Below are 14,844 nucleotides of genomic sequence, written 5' to 3'. Positions count from 1 at the left end.
TGAAACTGAAACTGAGCCTCGGACAGGAGCTCGTGTAATGCTATCTTTTTCAAGGTATATACATGTACTCATCGAATACAGAAGAAAAGGAAATGGCTTTTTATCGCTGCAACAGCATGACAAATAAAAGAGATACAATTTCATTCAGTAGTAATTTTTGTATGATTCGACAAAGTAAAAGGCAACTGAGCAGATGTTGCACTTCAAGAAACAAATTTGAATCATCGAATGAGAGTTCATCCTCTTGGCCTTAATTACCAGTCCACCTCCTTTTTCGTGCTGGACGCTCTGATTTTATCTCTGAATCTTGGGGGGTTTCAGTTTGGGATGAATGTAGTAAAGGCTCGTTCTCGAGTTTTTTTAACAGTCATCACATCTTTTTCACTTGGCATAGGAAGCTTAAAACGCTCACTTCGCTTCTTCAACTTTTCGACAGTGTCCAAGTGTTTGTCCTCCATAGCATTTGCTTTTATGGATTCATCCACTTCTGCTTCAGTCACTTTATCATCAACCAAAGGGTGTAGCTTATCGTCCATCTTTTTTGAAGGTTCTTCGGGAAGTTTGCCAGCCAAGGAAGCTTTGCCACTGTCAGATGTATCTAGATCTTTACTATTCAAAGAAGATGACATGGAGGCAACATTGAATTCTCGCTCCTTGTGACTTGTCCAACGTTCAAATTTAGAGCGCCCTTTCCTGGAGTCAGGCTGCTCATCATCCGACGAAGCCTCTTCTCCTTTCTTTCTGGAAGGCTGATGATGTAGATGAATCTCATTCTTATCAGTTTCTCGCTCGGCTCTGGCTCTCAAGTTAACCTGATAGCAGATACCGAAGGAGAAAACAATAATTAAGTTTCAAAGTTTAAATCTGATGAGTTTATCCAAGTGTCAAAAATATTCCACTATTCTTCCCCTCAATCACCGACACGCCTCAGCCACTCCACACAAAAAGACAAGAAGAGGAGAAATAAAGATGTAAAACCAATGGAAAATTTTCAAAACGCATACAGGCAGCACAAAACTACTGAGAGTTAACACGCAACTGAATACTAGTAGCACTGCATCAACCCCAGATCCATGAATTTTTTTGGATAAAGTTGCAGTACATACGAGAAAAAAATTTGAACTTCAAAACAGAAAAAAAAATGTTAAGGTGGAACGGCAATATGAACCAAGGGCAAATTAAGTAAGAATTTACACGAGTCGGTTTTAAGTAGCAAGCAACATGCAGTAATGGTAAATGAGTACTGGATAAAAAATAAAATGGTCGAAGGCATGCATTTTTTTAATTCCCTTAATTATGAATTACATGACAGACTATAATTAATTCAGAGAAGGCACACACGTAAACTACTTTAATTTCCTTATAAATTAGTACCCAACAAAAAATAAGAAAATCTAATATTGTAAAATGTAAGCACAAATTTGACGTATACAGGGTTCTAATCAAATGCGTGTCTCTTCTATTCACACATTGAAACAAATTGAATCGCCTGAATATAGTCTATCAACTCATAGGCAAAAAAACAAATAATTCGGAGGGCCCAAGATCAAGCAAGCAACTTAGTGAATAAGCATCACAAAATAGATACCATCACAGACTGAATAAATTCAGTTCCCATAGGTTCGGCCTCTCGAGTAGATAGTCATGAGAAGCATCTCATCATTGCAACCAAGTTAGTATCTTTGAAAATTATCCCGGTCGATATCTTACCAAAGATGTCACCAACGTAAAAGCGAGAGCAATATATAAATCACCAACCTGAATTTTGAGTTACCTACTAATTACTTTCTCAGATCACATGTTCATCGTAGACCCGTGCCATTACCCAGCAGCCAACTTGACTTATTTCCAAATGCTTTTGCATTCAAACAAATGAAATCTCATCTTACGAAGTTTGAATAACATTTAGGCATTGTAATATATTCTATTGAAATCCGTACTAATACGAAGATGATTAAAAAAGTGTCCAGATATTATAGTCCAAATTCAGACATCAGCAGGGGCAAAAGAATAATTCATTCAGCATCTGCTTTGTAAACAAAAGTACAATAAATACTGCATATAATTGACCACTTGTCATCACTCCGAATTTCAGAATCTAGAGAAAAATACTTTTATTTTTCATTTATAAGTAAACAATACTATCTCTAGACAAGTATAAACATCAAGGAGAACCAAAACATGGAAGTTTTTTAATGATACAGACAATCTCAAGAAATAAATCTTATGCATTTAAACAGGGATAAAAGTTGTCAAAGCATTTGCATTTAGACAAAAGCGCTTGCATTTTGAGAGTTGATACACAATATTAAAAAAACGCTACAGAAAGAAGTACTTGAGGATGATCCATTATCCACTCAAAATATAGTTATCATAAAATGAAATTATGCCTCAATTTAATAAGCTTCTCATACCTAGAGATATATAATTTAACTTTTTGTCATGCCAAGTCAGCCAATACCAGTTTTAGATACATTTTTGTAGAGTGATAGGCATGCTATGGAATTGATGCCATTAGCATTAGATACATTACTAAATTAGAAATAAAAATCAAACGTTAAAATAACCTTTATAGCCAATGAAGATACTTTTGGTGCCATTGAGAAAGTGAACGTAGATGCAAAAGAGAAAATTTGAAACAGTTCGGCATCTTTCATGTTGTAAACCTCGCAGAAACAAAAGCTACTTCAACTCATCAGAAAATGAAAGAAGAAACTCTAACACAGTCATCATCAACAAGCTTGAAATTGTTGGTGAACTAAAAGTTTTCCATTGTGGTAATGCATTCAAGAGCATAACCTTACTGAAACATCTCAAAAGGGTTTATAAGAGAGAGTCATATGTTTGTTCACAGAAATCCATACATACATGGTTTTCCACTCTGTTCATCATAGTCCCCTTGACTGCGTACACCAAATTTCAAGGAAAAGACTAAACAAAAAGAAAACAGGAACTACTGAGCATCTTTACATGAAGTAAGCTTAAAAAACACAGAAAAGTCAAATAATTTTGGTTGGCTTTCCAGCCATTTCATTGATCAACATTACTTGTAAATTGTTCTCCATAAGTTTATGGCATTGGTTCCAAAGAATAAATACATACCGTTTTACTTATCTGTCCACTGTGCTCACCCTGAGTCCTTTTAGAAGGGAACAAGGACCTGTGATCTCCACTCTCAGATTCTTTGTTCTTTCTACTACTCTCCTTCTGTCTATTTTCATGCACAGTAGACGTATCAGATGCAAAGGAAGCTCTTTCATCACGAGTGCTTGGCCTTTCAGATCTTGTTCTCTTTTCATCATTACTGAAATGACTCCCACGCGCATAAGCATTTTCCTGGCCCCTATGCTGTGAAAAACTTTCATTTTCAGCTCGATCCCTTCTCTTAAGTTGATCACTGTGTCTGCCCACATCCTTTAGCTGGTAATCTCTACTCGAACCCTTGTAATCATCTTTTCCCCTAGAATGACTGATCCATGTTTTGTCTTCGGCACCATGCCCACTCCTCATTATGGATCTTGTTTCTTCTCTTTCCCTCTTTGATAAAATTTCTCCATGCGATTGCCTTAGCCTGTGCCATTCATCACGCTCTCTCTGCCTCTCATTTCTCTCCCTTTGAAGTGATTCCTCTTCTTTCTGCCTCACATAATTCAGATCACCATCCTTCAATCTGGCTCGGTCATCTCTTTTCCGCTGATCAGAGATATCTTCTCTTTCTCGCTTCCTTCTGTCGCTACTTTCTCTATGATTATAGGATATATCTTCCTGTCCCCGACTTATATTAGTTTCTTCTTTCCTTCTTTTGCTGTGGGAATCATCCACTTTATCAATACGACCTCTTAGATTATCATCCCTATCTCTTGGTCTAGAACCTGTGTCTTGATCCTGATAAGCCCCCCTCCAACTACCATTATCGAGATGATTTCTTGACTGCCGATGCTCGTCTTTTTCGTTCCTCTCACTCTCTCTAGCCTTACCCCTACTTCTGGAGCCAGTTTCTCCACCATGTTCCCTCTTTGATGCCTCTTCCATTCTAATTCTTTTCCCAGCAAGATCCTCATCTCTCTGGTGCCAGCTTACTTCAGATATATCACTCTCCTTTCTCCAGTTTGAACTCTCGCTTTTCACATGCCAACGAAGTGACGAATCAGGATCTCCAGCTCTACGTGAATAAAAATCTTCTTTCCCTCTCACTGATGCATGGTGTCTACCAGGTTCATCTTTCTCATGGGGAACTTTTCGACGTGGATTGTTATAATCACCTACTGCTCTCCTAATATCTTCACTGCGAGGGCGGCGCTTTTCCTGAATAACTTCGTCCTCAACACTATCACGGAGTTTCCTGTGATCTCTACTACTCCCTGACCTTGCTTTGCTGCTTTCACTGCTCCTCATCGCTTTTGAGTCTTTCCCATCATTATTTTCTTGAGATAGTTGTCCCTCGACTGTTATAAGTTTCTTTTTCTTTGTGGAATGCATCAAGTTCCCATCTTCAGGCATATCCCTGAACGCATCATCCACAGCCATCGGATCTGCTTCCTCATCAAAGCTTTTATCATCAATTACAGATTCATCGTTCATGTCTTCCCTTGCCTCCACGCCTGGCTCTGCATCAGATCCAATGGCATGGGAATAAAAGAAAGGACTTTGTTTACCATCCCGACTATCAAATGATTCTTCAGCATGATCATCGGAAACCTCCTTTCCTCTTTCATTAAAATCACTAGCAGTCATCTTGGGGGTGGCACGCTCCTTTTCTTCGGCAGACCTGTGATCATTGGATGAACTTAAAAATGTCTATCAGACCATATACAAGACCATCAGACGTAGAAAACTTTTAGCATTATTGTTTCACAGCGTACGCATCGAGAGAATTGGTATGGAAAAAAACGATTCCAGGAAAGCCTAATTGATGTTATATAAAGATAAATAAGTGATCCAGAAAGCTATTCATATACATTTGGAAAATTAAAATTAGAGAATTTTAATACGTGTAGCTCATAATAATCAAGCATTCAGTCTGACAAACAAGTTTACCACCTGCCATGAAATCAAAAGCTTCAAGATATTATTCCAATATTCAAAATACAAGTGGGGAATTATTAGAAAACTGAAATTTATGGAAAATCTATCCAAATAATCAAAATCATGCCTTTTAGAATCTGGCATTGTTATATATGCCATTACACCTTTCTCAACCCTATGTTACACCAAGTCAAAGTTCAGTCCAAATCTCCTTGCTGCGGTCATTTCGCTGCGCAATACAAATTTAACTGTCCTGCTTTAGATGATATTACTGCAACAATGCGTGCAGCGATATCTATTTCTAATATAAGAGAAACCATAAGTTCTTTCAATCTTATCCAACAGTGGGGGGGGTTATATAAGAAGCATACAAGTCTACATCAGATTTGAAGAGAGAAGAAAATGGATCGACTCCACATGGAACTGAATTAGAATATTCCTATACCTCCCCTCATGAGGGACCATAATATCCCCATCAGAATGGTCATGTGCAGGTACTTCTGAAGGAAATTGCATAACATCCGTGCTTACAATCTCATTACTACTGTTACTATTCTTAAATTGTGCTCTTCTTGCCACAGGTTCCCTCTTCTGGGCATTATATGCTTGCAAAGAGCCATTGATAGGCCCTACAGTTTCCTGCGGAAGATCATCAACTTCACCACCCTCTCTTAGATCTGTTGTGGCCTGATCATTGTTCTGCTGCTCAGCCATGTCATCGTCATCCGTTGAACGTTGGCAGACTATCTGTTTGCCAGAGAAAACACAACATATATATGATTCACATTCCAAGTAAGATTGAATATTAACAAGATAAATACGCAGATGGATGTCAAGTGTTGGAGCATAGATGCTACCTCAATAATGGCATCTGAATCATGCAGTCGTAAACGCCTAGTATCAATGGATGGGAGACGATCACCAGAACCAGTTTCTACAGGTATTGGTCTGCCAATAGGCTGGTACACAATTTTTGGAAAATAAAAACTGGTGAATTTTCACAAATCATCTAACATCCAAACAGAAGGTTCATGCACAATAAATCTCATTGGACTATAACCATTTATATACCGCCCCCGTAAATTTTGGCTATATTTAGTCTTGCTTTTGTAAAAAACAGTTTTCTATCTTGAAAACCAAAATAACACTACTATCTCATTTTCATTTTCTTAAAAGTCATTTTCACATCTCCGGACATCATGACTACTCCTAATTCAAATTTTCACGCCTTCCTAAATAAACCCTATCATATTATTACATAACACAATAAGTTTTAATACTTTTACACATCCACATATAAAAAAATCTATTACCAACAAATCTTACACGATTTGATCGCTACAATAATTTTATTTTTCATTAAAAAAGATAAATATAAACTTCATTAGTTCATTCCCCAATACTTTTGCAAAAAGCACATTTTCTCGGAACAAACCTCCGGAAACACCGGGAAAAAAACTAATATAACCTTTGTTTTTAATCACAAAACTGCATAGAAATGCTCTCCGGTGCTCACTCGCTGCATTCCATTAAGTTTCAAGGGATGGTTAGTTCAAGAATTTGGAAATGTTCCTCGAGTGTGTGTCGTCATTTTTAGTCCATGTTACTGTGAAACTCGAAATCTGTGTACTCACACTTCACATAGTTGTTTCAATCGGTATTCTAAAATCGGCCAAGCCGCCGGCCGACGAGCACACCGCACCGAAAAAGTGCTCGTCGGCCAGCCTACGCAACTAGGCAGACTTAGGCGGTCCTAGGTGGCTGAATTTTATTTTGGGCTTTTACTCTAAATTAAAAGTCCAATAAAAAAAATGAAAAGTAACTTTTTTATATGCCATAAACAAAAGTCCAACAAAAAATACGATTTGTTGGCTTGTCCTAACACACAAAACTTCATCTTATCATGTTGATACCGTGGACTCCACCTAACGGCGTCGGCATCTAATCCCTGCCTAGGCATTGGTCTGGCGCTCTGTCATTCCAATTTAAGTTAGAGATTCGGACAAGAAATTCAGGTGAAATGCCACTGCTACGAAGGGTTTGATGGTAGCGGTGAAGATTAGGGACAAGGATCGAATCTACCAAGTATCAGAGACCGGCTTTGAGAGGTCATTGAGAAGAAAAGGTGGTGGCAAAGTTTTTTAATCTTTATAGGACAAGGGAATTGTGAGGGTTTTATCATCATGATATATGTGGTATTAGATGAACAAATTGCCTAGATAAGGTCGCACTATTGACCAATGTTGAAATCTGGGATACCTAAATCTGAAACATAAAGGTTTCTTGATCTTAATAAAATGTGGATAATGGACGCGACTCAATTGAGTAAGCCAAGAGGTAACTTGTTTCTTGACCAACATTGAGGAATGTGTGGCACTGAAATCTTAAAGAACGATAGTTAACTGAAGCCATCAAAGAAATTACATTTTTGCCGGGTAAATTTTAATTGCAAAGTGATGATTAAGAGAACAATACAGTGCTCAGAATCCAGCAATGATAAAATGACAACACAAAAATGCAGGACACATATCAAATAGAGAACTAAAAACATACCAGAGGAGGCCGTTCACGTGCACATTCTCTTGTCAAGTCTGTTGGACCAGTATCTGTATTTCCAGGGTTTGCGTTTTCAGATGGAATATCTTGAATACCAACAGCTGCTGCAAGCTCTGGCGGAAGATCAGGATCATAATCCTAAAAATTGACACCAAAAAAAACAAAAAAAACACAAAGACAGCTTAAGTGATATTTTCTTCAACAGTTTCACCAAGAAGAGGGGCCAAAAAAACCTCCATACCTCCAATAATGAACTCTTAATGTGTAGCACATGAAAAACGACAAAATATGCAAAACACAGCAACTCAGCAAATTTCATTCAGCTGCATAAACCAAAATATACCTGTTCAGACCTCCCACTTTCATAGACACGAATTTTACTTTGCATAGTCGTTTCCAGTCGGAGTTGTTCCTATAGATTTCAAATACACTCAATCAAACTTGCTTCCTTAACAGAGAGACATTGAAAGAGACTGTTCACATATTTAAACAAATAAAAGATTCACATATTAGCCTCTGACCTACCAGTTGTTTGCAATAATCTTTCCAACTTTCCTCGTTCAAACCAAAATTGAAAAAGTCAGATACATCAATGCTCGGAAATTTCCAAGGCTTTTCTTCAAAGCTATCAATATCAACTTCAAATATGGTCCTGCACAATGGCCAATAAATATCAAAACCATAAAGCTTCCATAAAAAGTGTATCACTGACATTTGATGCAAAAATACTAAACGCACAGATAAACAAAAACAAAGAAACCAATATTCAGTGTAGAGTAACAGATTACCTCCCATCCAGATTAAGATGGGTTTTTACTATTTGGGTGTTTCAACTAAAAAAATTCTCTGCCCAGTAATATGGGTCCCCCGTCAAACATTTAACAGCAACTAGAGCTTTGATTATTATATATAGGTTTGCAAAGGGAATCATTAATGTTTAATCAATTTATTTCAACATTTTCTTGTACATATATATGTACATAAAGAAGTCATTGACTCATTCTGATTTCAGTAGTTCATATGGTACACTTTTGCTTTATGAAGTCGATGCAACACAAATTAGAAGTTAGAACCATCTAGAGTTCAGTGTTCTATTTATTTTGAAACTGGAACCACAGATGTTAAGTTTACTGTTTAAAATTTCCTGAAACGCGAATCAAAATGGTACCGAATCATATGCCTCTTCACCACGTAAAACTTATACCGCAAACTGAACCACACAAGTTTCTCGATAAACTAAGTCATTATCCCCTTCTATGCATATAAATAAATTTTATATGGATATTTCATATTTCAAATGTAGTTGTACTAGTTAACATTACTAAAGAACAAATACTATGTAATTATGAACTATGAATTTAATGATTAAATTTATCAAGTTTGTTTTATATGATATATTGATTTTTATCTCATTTTTTAAACAAATGTGTTGAATTTCTCTAGTGAAGTTAAAATTTTAACATTAAATGAAGAAGTAAAGCTAACAAAAAAGAGGTCAACCATAAAATAACTTTGTCGTTTAAATTGTAGTCTAAACCAAAATCAAACAGTAGTATTTGGTGAAGTTAAACATAGTCTAGGGCTCGAGGCATGGTTTCTGTATGAACAATTCATTAACCGTAACCAATGGTTCGGAAGCCTAAAAAATCAAAACCATCTAAACCAAACTGGTATGTACTCTACATTGAAGAGCAAATGTACAACTTTTCGTAGTGACCTCCACCAACACTAGTTCCTTCAAGTAATAGTTTCCAACACAACCACACCAGAACAGCCCAATGATGGGGGACTGCTGTTTATCTAAGTCCACATTTTTACAGAAAAGGAAAAAATTTTATGTACCATCCAACCTGCAGCTCTAAAACTATTATCACATAGTTTGATTTCACAGCACATTCACCTGTCTATTGGCACAATATCCAAGAAATAAATCATGACAAAGCTAAAGAAAAGGGGAGAGGTTAACTATTAAACAAAGATGCTAAAGATAGTTATATAGCTGATAACAAAACAGTCAAAAGATTGTTTTATGAAAATTCAAATGCCGACTGCTGAAACTACCTACTAATAAACAAAAGAAAGTTCACAAAAGAGTTTCAAACTGAAGAGCAACATGGTAATACATTTATCACAAGCTTTATACAAAGTGGGTTAAAAATGGTGTGTGTTGATCATGGCAATTAGTATTTTAAGTCACTTGAGTTGGTGAATGAACATAAAATAATGGTAAATGATGTTCGAAATAACTCCAAAAAGAGCTTACTTGTGCGATGGAAGAGTGAAATCCAATCCACTTCCATAACCACGCCCTGCTACAGTAGTTCCCCAAGCTGGTGTTCCATGACTAGGATGAAACCCTTTTTGCATGGGAACAGCACCTTTTGTTCCTGTAGGTCGCCAATCACCTCTTCCACGTCCAGCAACTGGGCCCATAGTTACCAGTGGACGAACTTGACTTGGAATTCCTCCAGGAGCTACAGGAGCAGCTCCAGGCAATGGAGCTGCACCAGGTCTCACATACTAAGCAGTTCCCAGTTACAGAAAAAAAAACAAAAAGGTACAAAAAGCTCAAGTTAATAACCAACAAGGTAGCAAAAGGATTCATGATGAAAAGCCTTTCGTCAATATATGCATGGTCAGATGCATCGAAGAAAATTTCAAAAATCAGATACTGATACATGCACAAAATATACTTCCCAAATCATTGACAATTCAGAATGGAAAGCAGATACTGCAGTTAATTAAAAAAAACAGCCAATTAAAAAGGTAATCGATTGAATAGAAATGAAGAAAGCAAACTTCTCTTATTCAACAAATGCTCAGAACACCACACAATAATGGCTTGAGAATAATATTTCGACACACAAGAAAGGAGCTCATAATTAGTCATTTAATTGTAAAATTTGGAGGGCTTATAAATTATCATAGAACTACATCGATACCCTTCATCCTGACCTATCAATAGAAGATTAAAAGCCAAAAATAAGCCAACAATTTTATCAATTGAACTGGAATATGCATCAGGTTATGAAGCGTACAATCAAAATGTGAAGAGTGATTCTCTAACCCAGATGCAGACATTACTGTGTATTTTGAAGCTAAGTGTCAGAAGTTAAACAGGTAAATAAGCCAATTTCTTATCTTACTTAGAACAATAACGCTTTTTCTAGGTGGGTGGGAGTGCGGGGGGCAGCACATCTTGCTCGAGATTAACTCCTATAGGCAGGCACTAAGAAGTAAGTGTCCATGGTGACAAAATGCTAAAGCACTGGAAATTCCCAAGTATGGCATGCCAAACTACTGTATCACGCATTTGAGAGAACCTTTTTTATCGATGCATGATAACAGCGTGGTCATAGAGTGACACGAGGTAATGAGTAATCAGATGGGTGATGGGTCACAATCATGCATTCCTCATTTTACCGTGTAACTTTTCTTGAATTAGTTTTTCCATTCTGTTAAAATTAAAGAAGGCGCAGCAGAGAGAAGAGCATGCGCAAGAAATTGTTCAAATTATACGATTCAAAACCTCAATAGATATTATTCATAAGAATGTAACAGGAAACTTCCAGAAATCCCATTGTCCCAAGTTCCATGACTTTTACAGCCACATAAATTTGCGTCAAATTTTTAAAGTTTTTAAGATAAATCAGCTTTAAAGTGTTCAACATAATTTGAACAAACATTACCAACCTCAAAGTAACAGATTTCGTTAACAAAATAAATAACTTCATTAATAAGCCAAAGATTAGTGATAGTACAAATTTTTACTCCACGACCTATACACATGAACTCCACCCACATCCTTGCTGATCAACTTTTGTGTTAATTGTACTAATTCACTATATAACAAAATACCAGGGACGCAGGCACGGGCTTGCAGCTCAATCCATTTTCATTTAAAGTTTCATCAAACAAGATGCTGACCTTGAACTGCGAATGGAACTGATTATGATACATGTGATTGCTGTATCCAATCCTTGGCTGCAATGCTGCCGAAGTAGCAGGTCCCGCTCCACTTGCTTTAGAGGCATCACCCAATTCCTTCTTCTCCCCATCTGTTCCAGGTACCCCTTCTTCACCAGCCCACTCTTGTTCTTCCATCATCATCTGCTGGTGGTGATGATGGAGACCAGCATCACCATTATCTGCAACTATCACTAATGGATCCCCATCCTCATCATCCTCATCATGCATTCCAGGCATCCTCTCCATCCCAATGGGTCCATGATGATTATCATTCAACACTATCTGCAAATCATCTTCACTCTCCTCACTTTCCCACTCATCCTCGAGATTTGAAGTCCCTTGATTCTCCAATCTATCAGCGAGTCCCGGAATCATTTGCCCCATACCAATTTCCGTAACCGTGCTTTTGCCTGCATAATTGATGGTATTGTCCTCTCCGTCAGCAGAATTATACAATTTTTCCTCTGAGTCAGTAAGACCATTGTCTTTTTCAACTAAGTCATCATCTTTATTGTCTATCTCTTCCACGACGATATTAATATCATTATCCCCCTCCATGAAACTAAATCCCCCAGAAGACTTTTCCGGTAAACTAACACCATCGCCCTTCGCCAAAACCCTAGCTTTAAACTGTAAGCCTTTACCGCCTCCGTTTCCCGCTAAACATTCAATCCGATTAAATTCCTGATTTGAATCCAAATTCAAATCAAACTCTCTAATCTCAGGCCGGGTCCCCAGCTCCGCTGTGGTGTCATCCTGAATTGAGGCGTTCAATTTCAAATTTACAGTGGAATTGAGGTTCGATTTCAAATTCTTTGAATCAGGAGGGCCGTAGACAATATCCACGTCATCGCTGTTATTATTCAGATCAATCCCGCGGCTCTGGAGCGGAGCCGAACTGGTTCCTACTGCGGGTGAATCGGTAACTTGGTGCTGTGACTGAAACGACGCCGAAAGCGGCCGGAGCACGTCGGTGTAAAGATCTCCGAACTCATCGTCATCTTCCATGAGTGGGTGGCGCGTTGTTTTGGAGAGAAATCAAGGGTTTTGGCAAGGCTGAACGGAAACGCATTTATACCGTTCAGCGAATAACGAAAAGTTAATACGCTGACGTGACCGTGACCCCGGTTCGAATACGTTGTTTCAACTATTCAAAAACCCTAGACCAGCTGACATGACTACGGTTCGGAATTGTTGTTTAGACTATACAAAAATCCTCCACTCTACACAATACATTTGGGATAATACTTATTTTCGTCTTTATTGTTAACGACTTTTCTCATTTCTACCTTTTTCATTTTTGAATGCTTAAGTAATCTTTCAATTTTTCAAAATCTTCCCTAATTGGTCCCTGACGTTATGTTGTCGTTAAGATTAACGTTGGCCCACATGTGTGCCTCTCACGTGATCTTTTCTTCTTGAAGGCAGTCGATTATTCCCCAAATCATTTCACTGGTAGCCACAACGACAACCCTAAATCCCCAAATCAAAGAATTCAGCCCCTACGACAACCCTAACTCCCCAAATCAAACGATGGCAGGAAAGAGAAGTGTGAATGGTTGCAGACGGTAATGGCAAGATTTCATCCCCTTCGAAGTAAGCTTTCACCCCCAAAGACATTAATGGCAAGCTTTCAGCCCCTAAGATGATACTGGGAATCTTTCAGCCCGAAATGAAAGAATTCAGCCCGTAAGAATTTAAAAACCTTCCTTGATTAAATTATTTTCAATTTTTGACTCACATTTTTGTGTCACATGTTAATTTTTTTTTTTTGAAATTAAAGATTGGTAGATTTGCTAAAGTGGAAGGCGGTATTGGCTAAAAGAAGTAAATTTTCAATTGAACTCACCCCGAATTATGATAATGTTTCCTTTTTTAGTTTGATAACTGTTTGGATAAATTTATCGAGATTTATCACATTTACGGGATGTTAAAATTTTGTTTGTTAGGCTGGATGCGAGAACCCACTCTTTTTACAATTAAATTGTACTACAATTGTTCAATGGAAACCGATCGGAAGAGGAAAATGTACAAAGGTGGGAGTACTGAATTCTTTGATTTTGTGGATATGGATAAGATAGGCTTGATTGAACTATGGGGTTAGCTAAGGAAGTAGGATGCCTGGACAAAGATAGGTTCAGATTTTGGCACAAAATCGGTAAATCTTTGAACGATGGTAGATATTTGGAAAGTGATGCTGCTGTGGTTGAAATTAGGAACCATGTCCCCAAAAACCATGAAGTGGAAATTTATATTGAACATGATGAATGTGTTTCAATAAATCGGATAGAAGCATATGGTGTTTTAGAGAAACCAAAAGAAGTTGAACCGAGAACAAGGGTTGGAATCAATGGTCAAGATGATGAAGAATTTAACTATAGTGAATTTGATTTTGAAGAAGATGAAAATTATAAGAGAGAGGGGGAAATATAATCATTGATGGTGATATTTCCAATGATTTGTTTGAGAGAATGCAAGGTGATGAAGGAGATGATAATTGTGCAAAAAGTGATGAGTTAGAGAGTACATTTGATTCTGAAGAGGAAGATCCACAAAAATTCCAAATGTATGAATATTTGGAAAATCCTGATTTTAAGATTGATATGATATTTGATTCAAAAAAAGAAGGAAAGTTTGCTATAGAAAGTCATTGTATCAGACGAGGGATGGTAGTTAACTTTGTCAAGAATGACAAAAGTAGGCTTCGAGGTGTGTGCAAAAATCAAGTATGTGAATGGGTTATTCATGTGTCACCAATGAATAAGGACATTTGCTGGCAGATAAAGACATTTGTATCTGAGCACAAAAATTGCTATTGGAGTGTTAAGAACAAAAACATCAAGTCAAGCTGGTGAGGTGAAACTTTTGTGAATAAATTGAAATCAAATCCTAAGTTAGGTACCAGAGAGTTTAGAGAAGAGGTTAAATCTACTTTGAATGTAGCCCTCACATATAAACAAGCTTATTTAGGTCAGAAAAAAGCATTGAAGCTAGCTGATGGTAGCATAGCGGAACAATTTTGCCGAATAAGAAATTATTGTGCTGAACTGAAAAGGTCCGATGATGGTGCTTCTGTGATTCTGAAACTGACTGATGAAGATGATGGGCCAAGATTTCAAAGGTTGTATGTGTGCTTTTCGGCATGTAAACAAGGTTTTAAAGAGTCTTGTAGACCTGTGGTTGGAGTTGATGGATGTTTTTTGAAAACCAATAGTGGTGGGCAGTTGTTGACAGCAGTTGGCCTAGATCCAAATAACAACATTTTTCTTATTGCTTATGCATTGGTGGAAGGAG

General features: G+C 37.4%; 1 protein-coding gene across 1 annotated transcript; it reads right to left on the bottom strand.

Moving 5' to 3' along the window:
* Positions 1 to 12,636, bottom strand: LOC140839600 (FIP1[V]-like protein). The gene is given in 10 exon segments (XM_073206427.1): positions 1 to 361; positions 363 to 812; positions 3,103 to 4,768; positions 5,471 to 5,772; positions 5,883 to 5,984; positions 7,579 to 7,719; positions 7,925 to 7,993; positions 8,107 to 8,233; positions 9,845 to 10,101; positions 11,509 to 12,636. Coding segments are annotated over 10 exon segments (4,275 nt in total). The 5' UTR covers positions 12,559 to 12,636; the 3' UTR covers positions 1 to 250.
* Positions 12,637 to 14,844: the final 2,208 nt, after the last annotated feature.

This window comes from Primulina eburnea, chromosome 8 (assembly GCF_022965805.1).
Source record: "Primulina eburnea isolate SZY01 chromosome 8, ASM2296580v1, whole genome shotgun sequence".
NCBI classification, from domain to species: Eukaryota; Viridiplantae; Streptophyta; class Magnoliopsida; order Lamiales; family Gesneriaceae; genus Primulina; species Primulina eburnea.
This window is presented reverse-complemented; position numbering and strand designations above follow the sequence as displayed.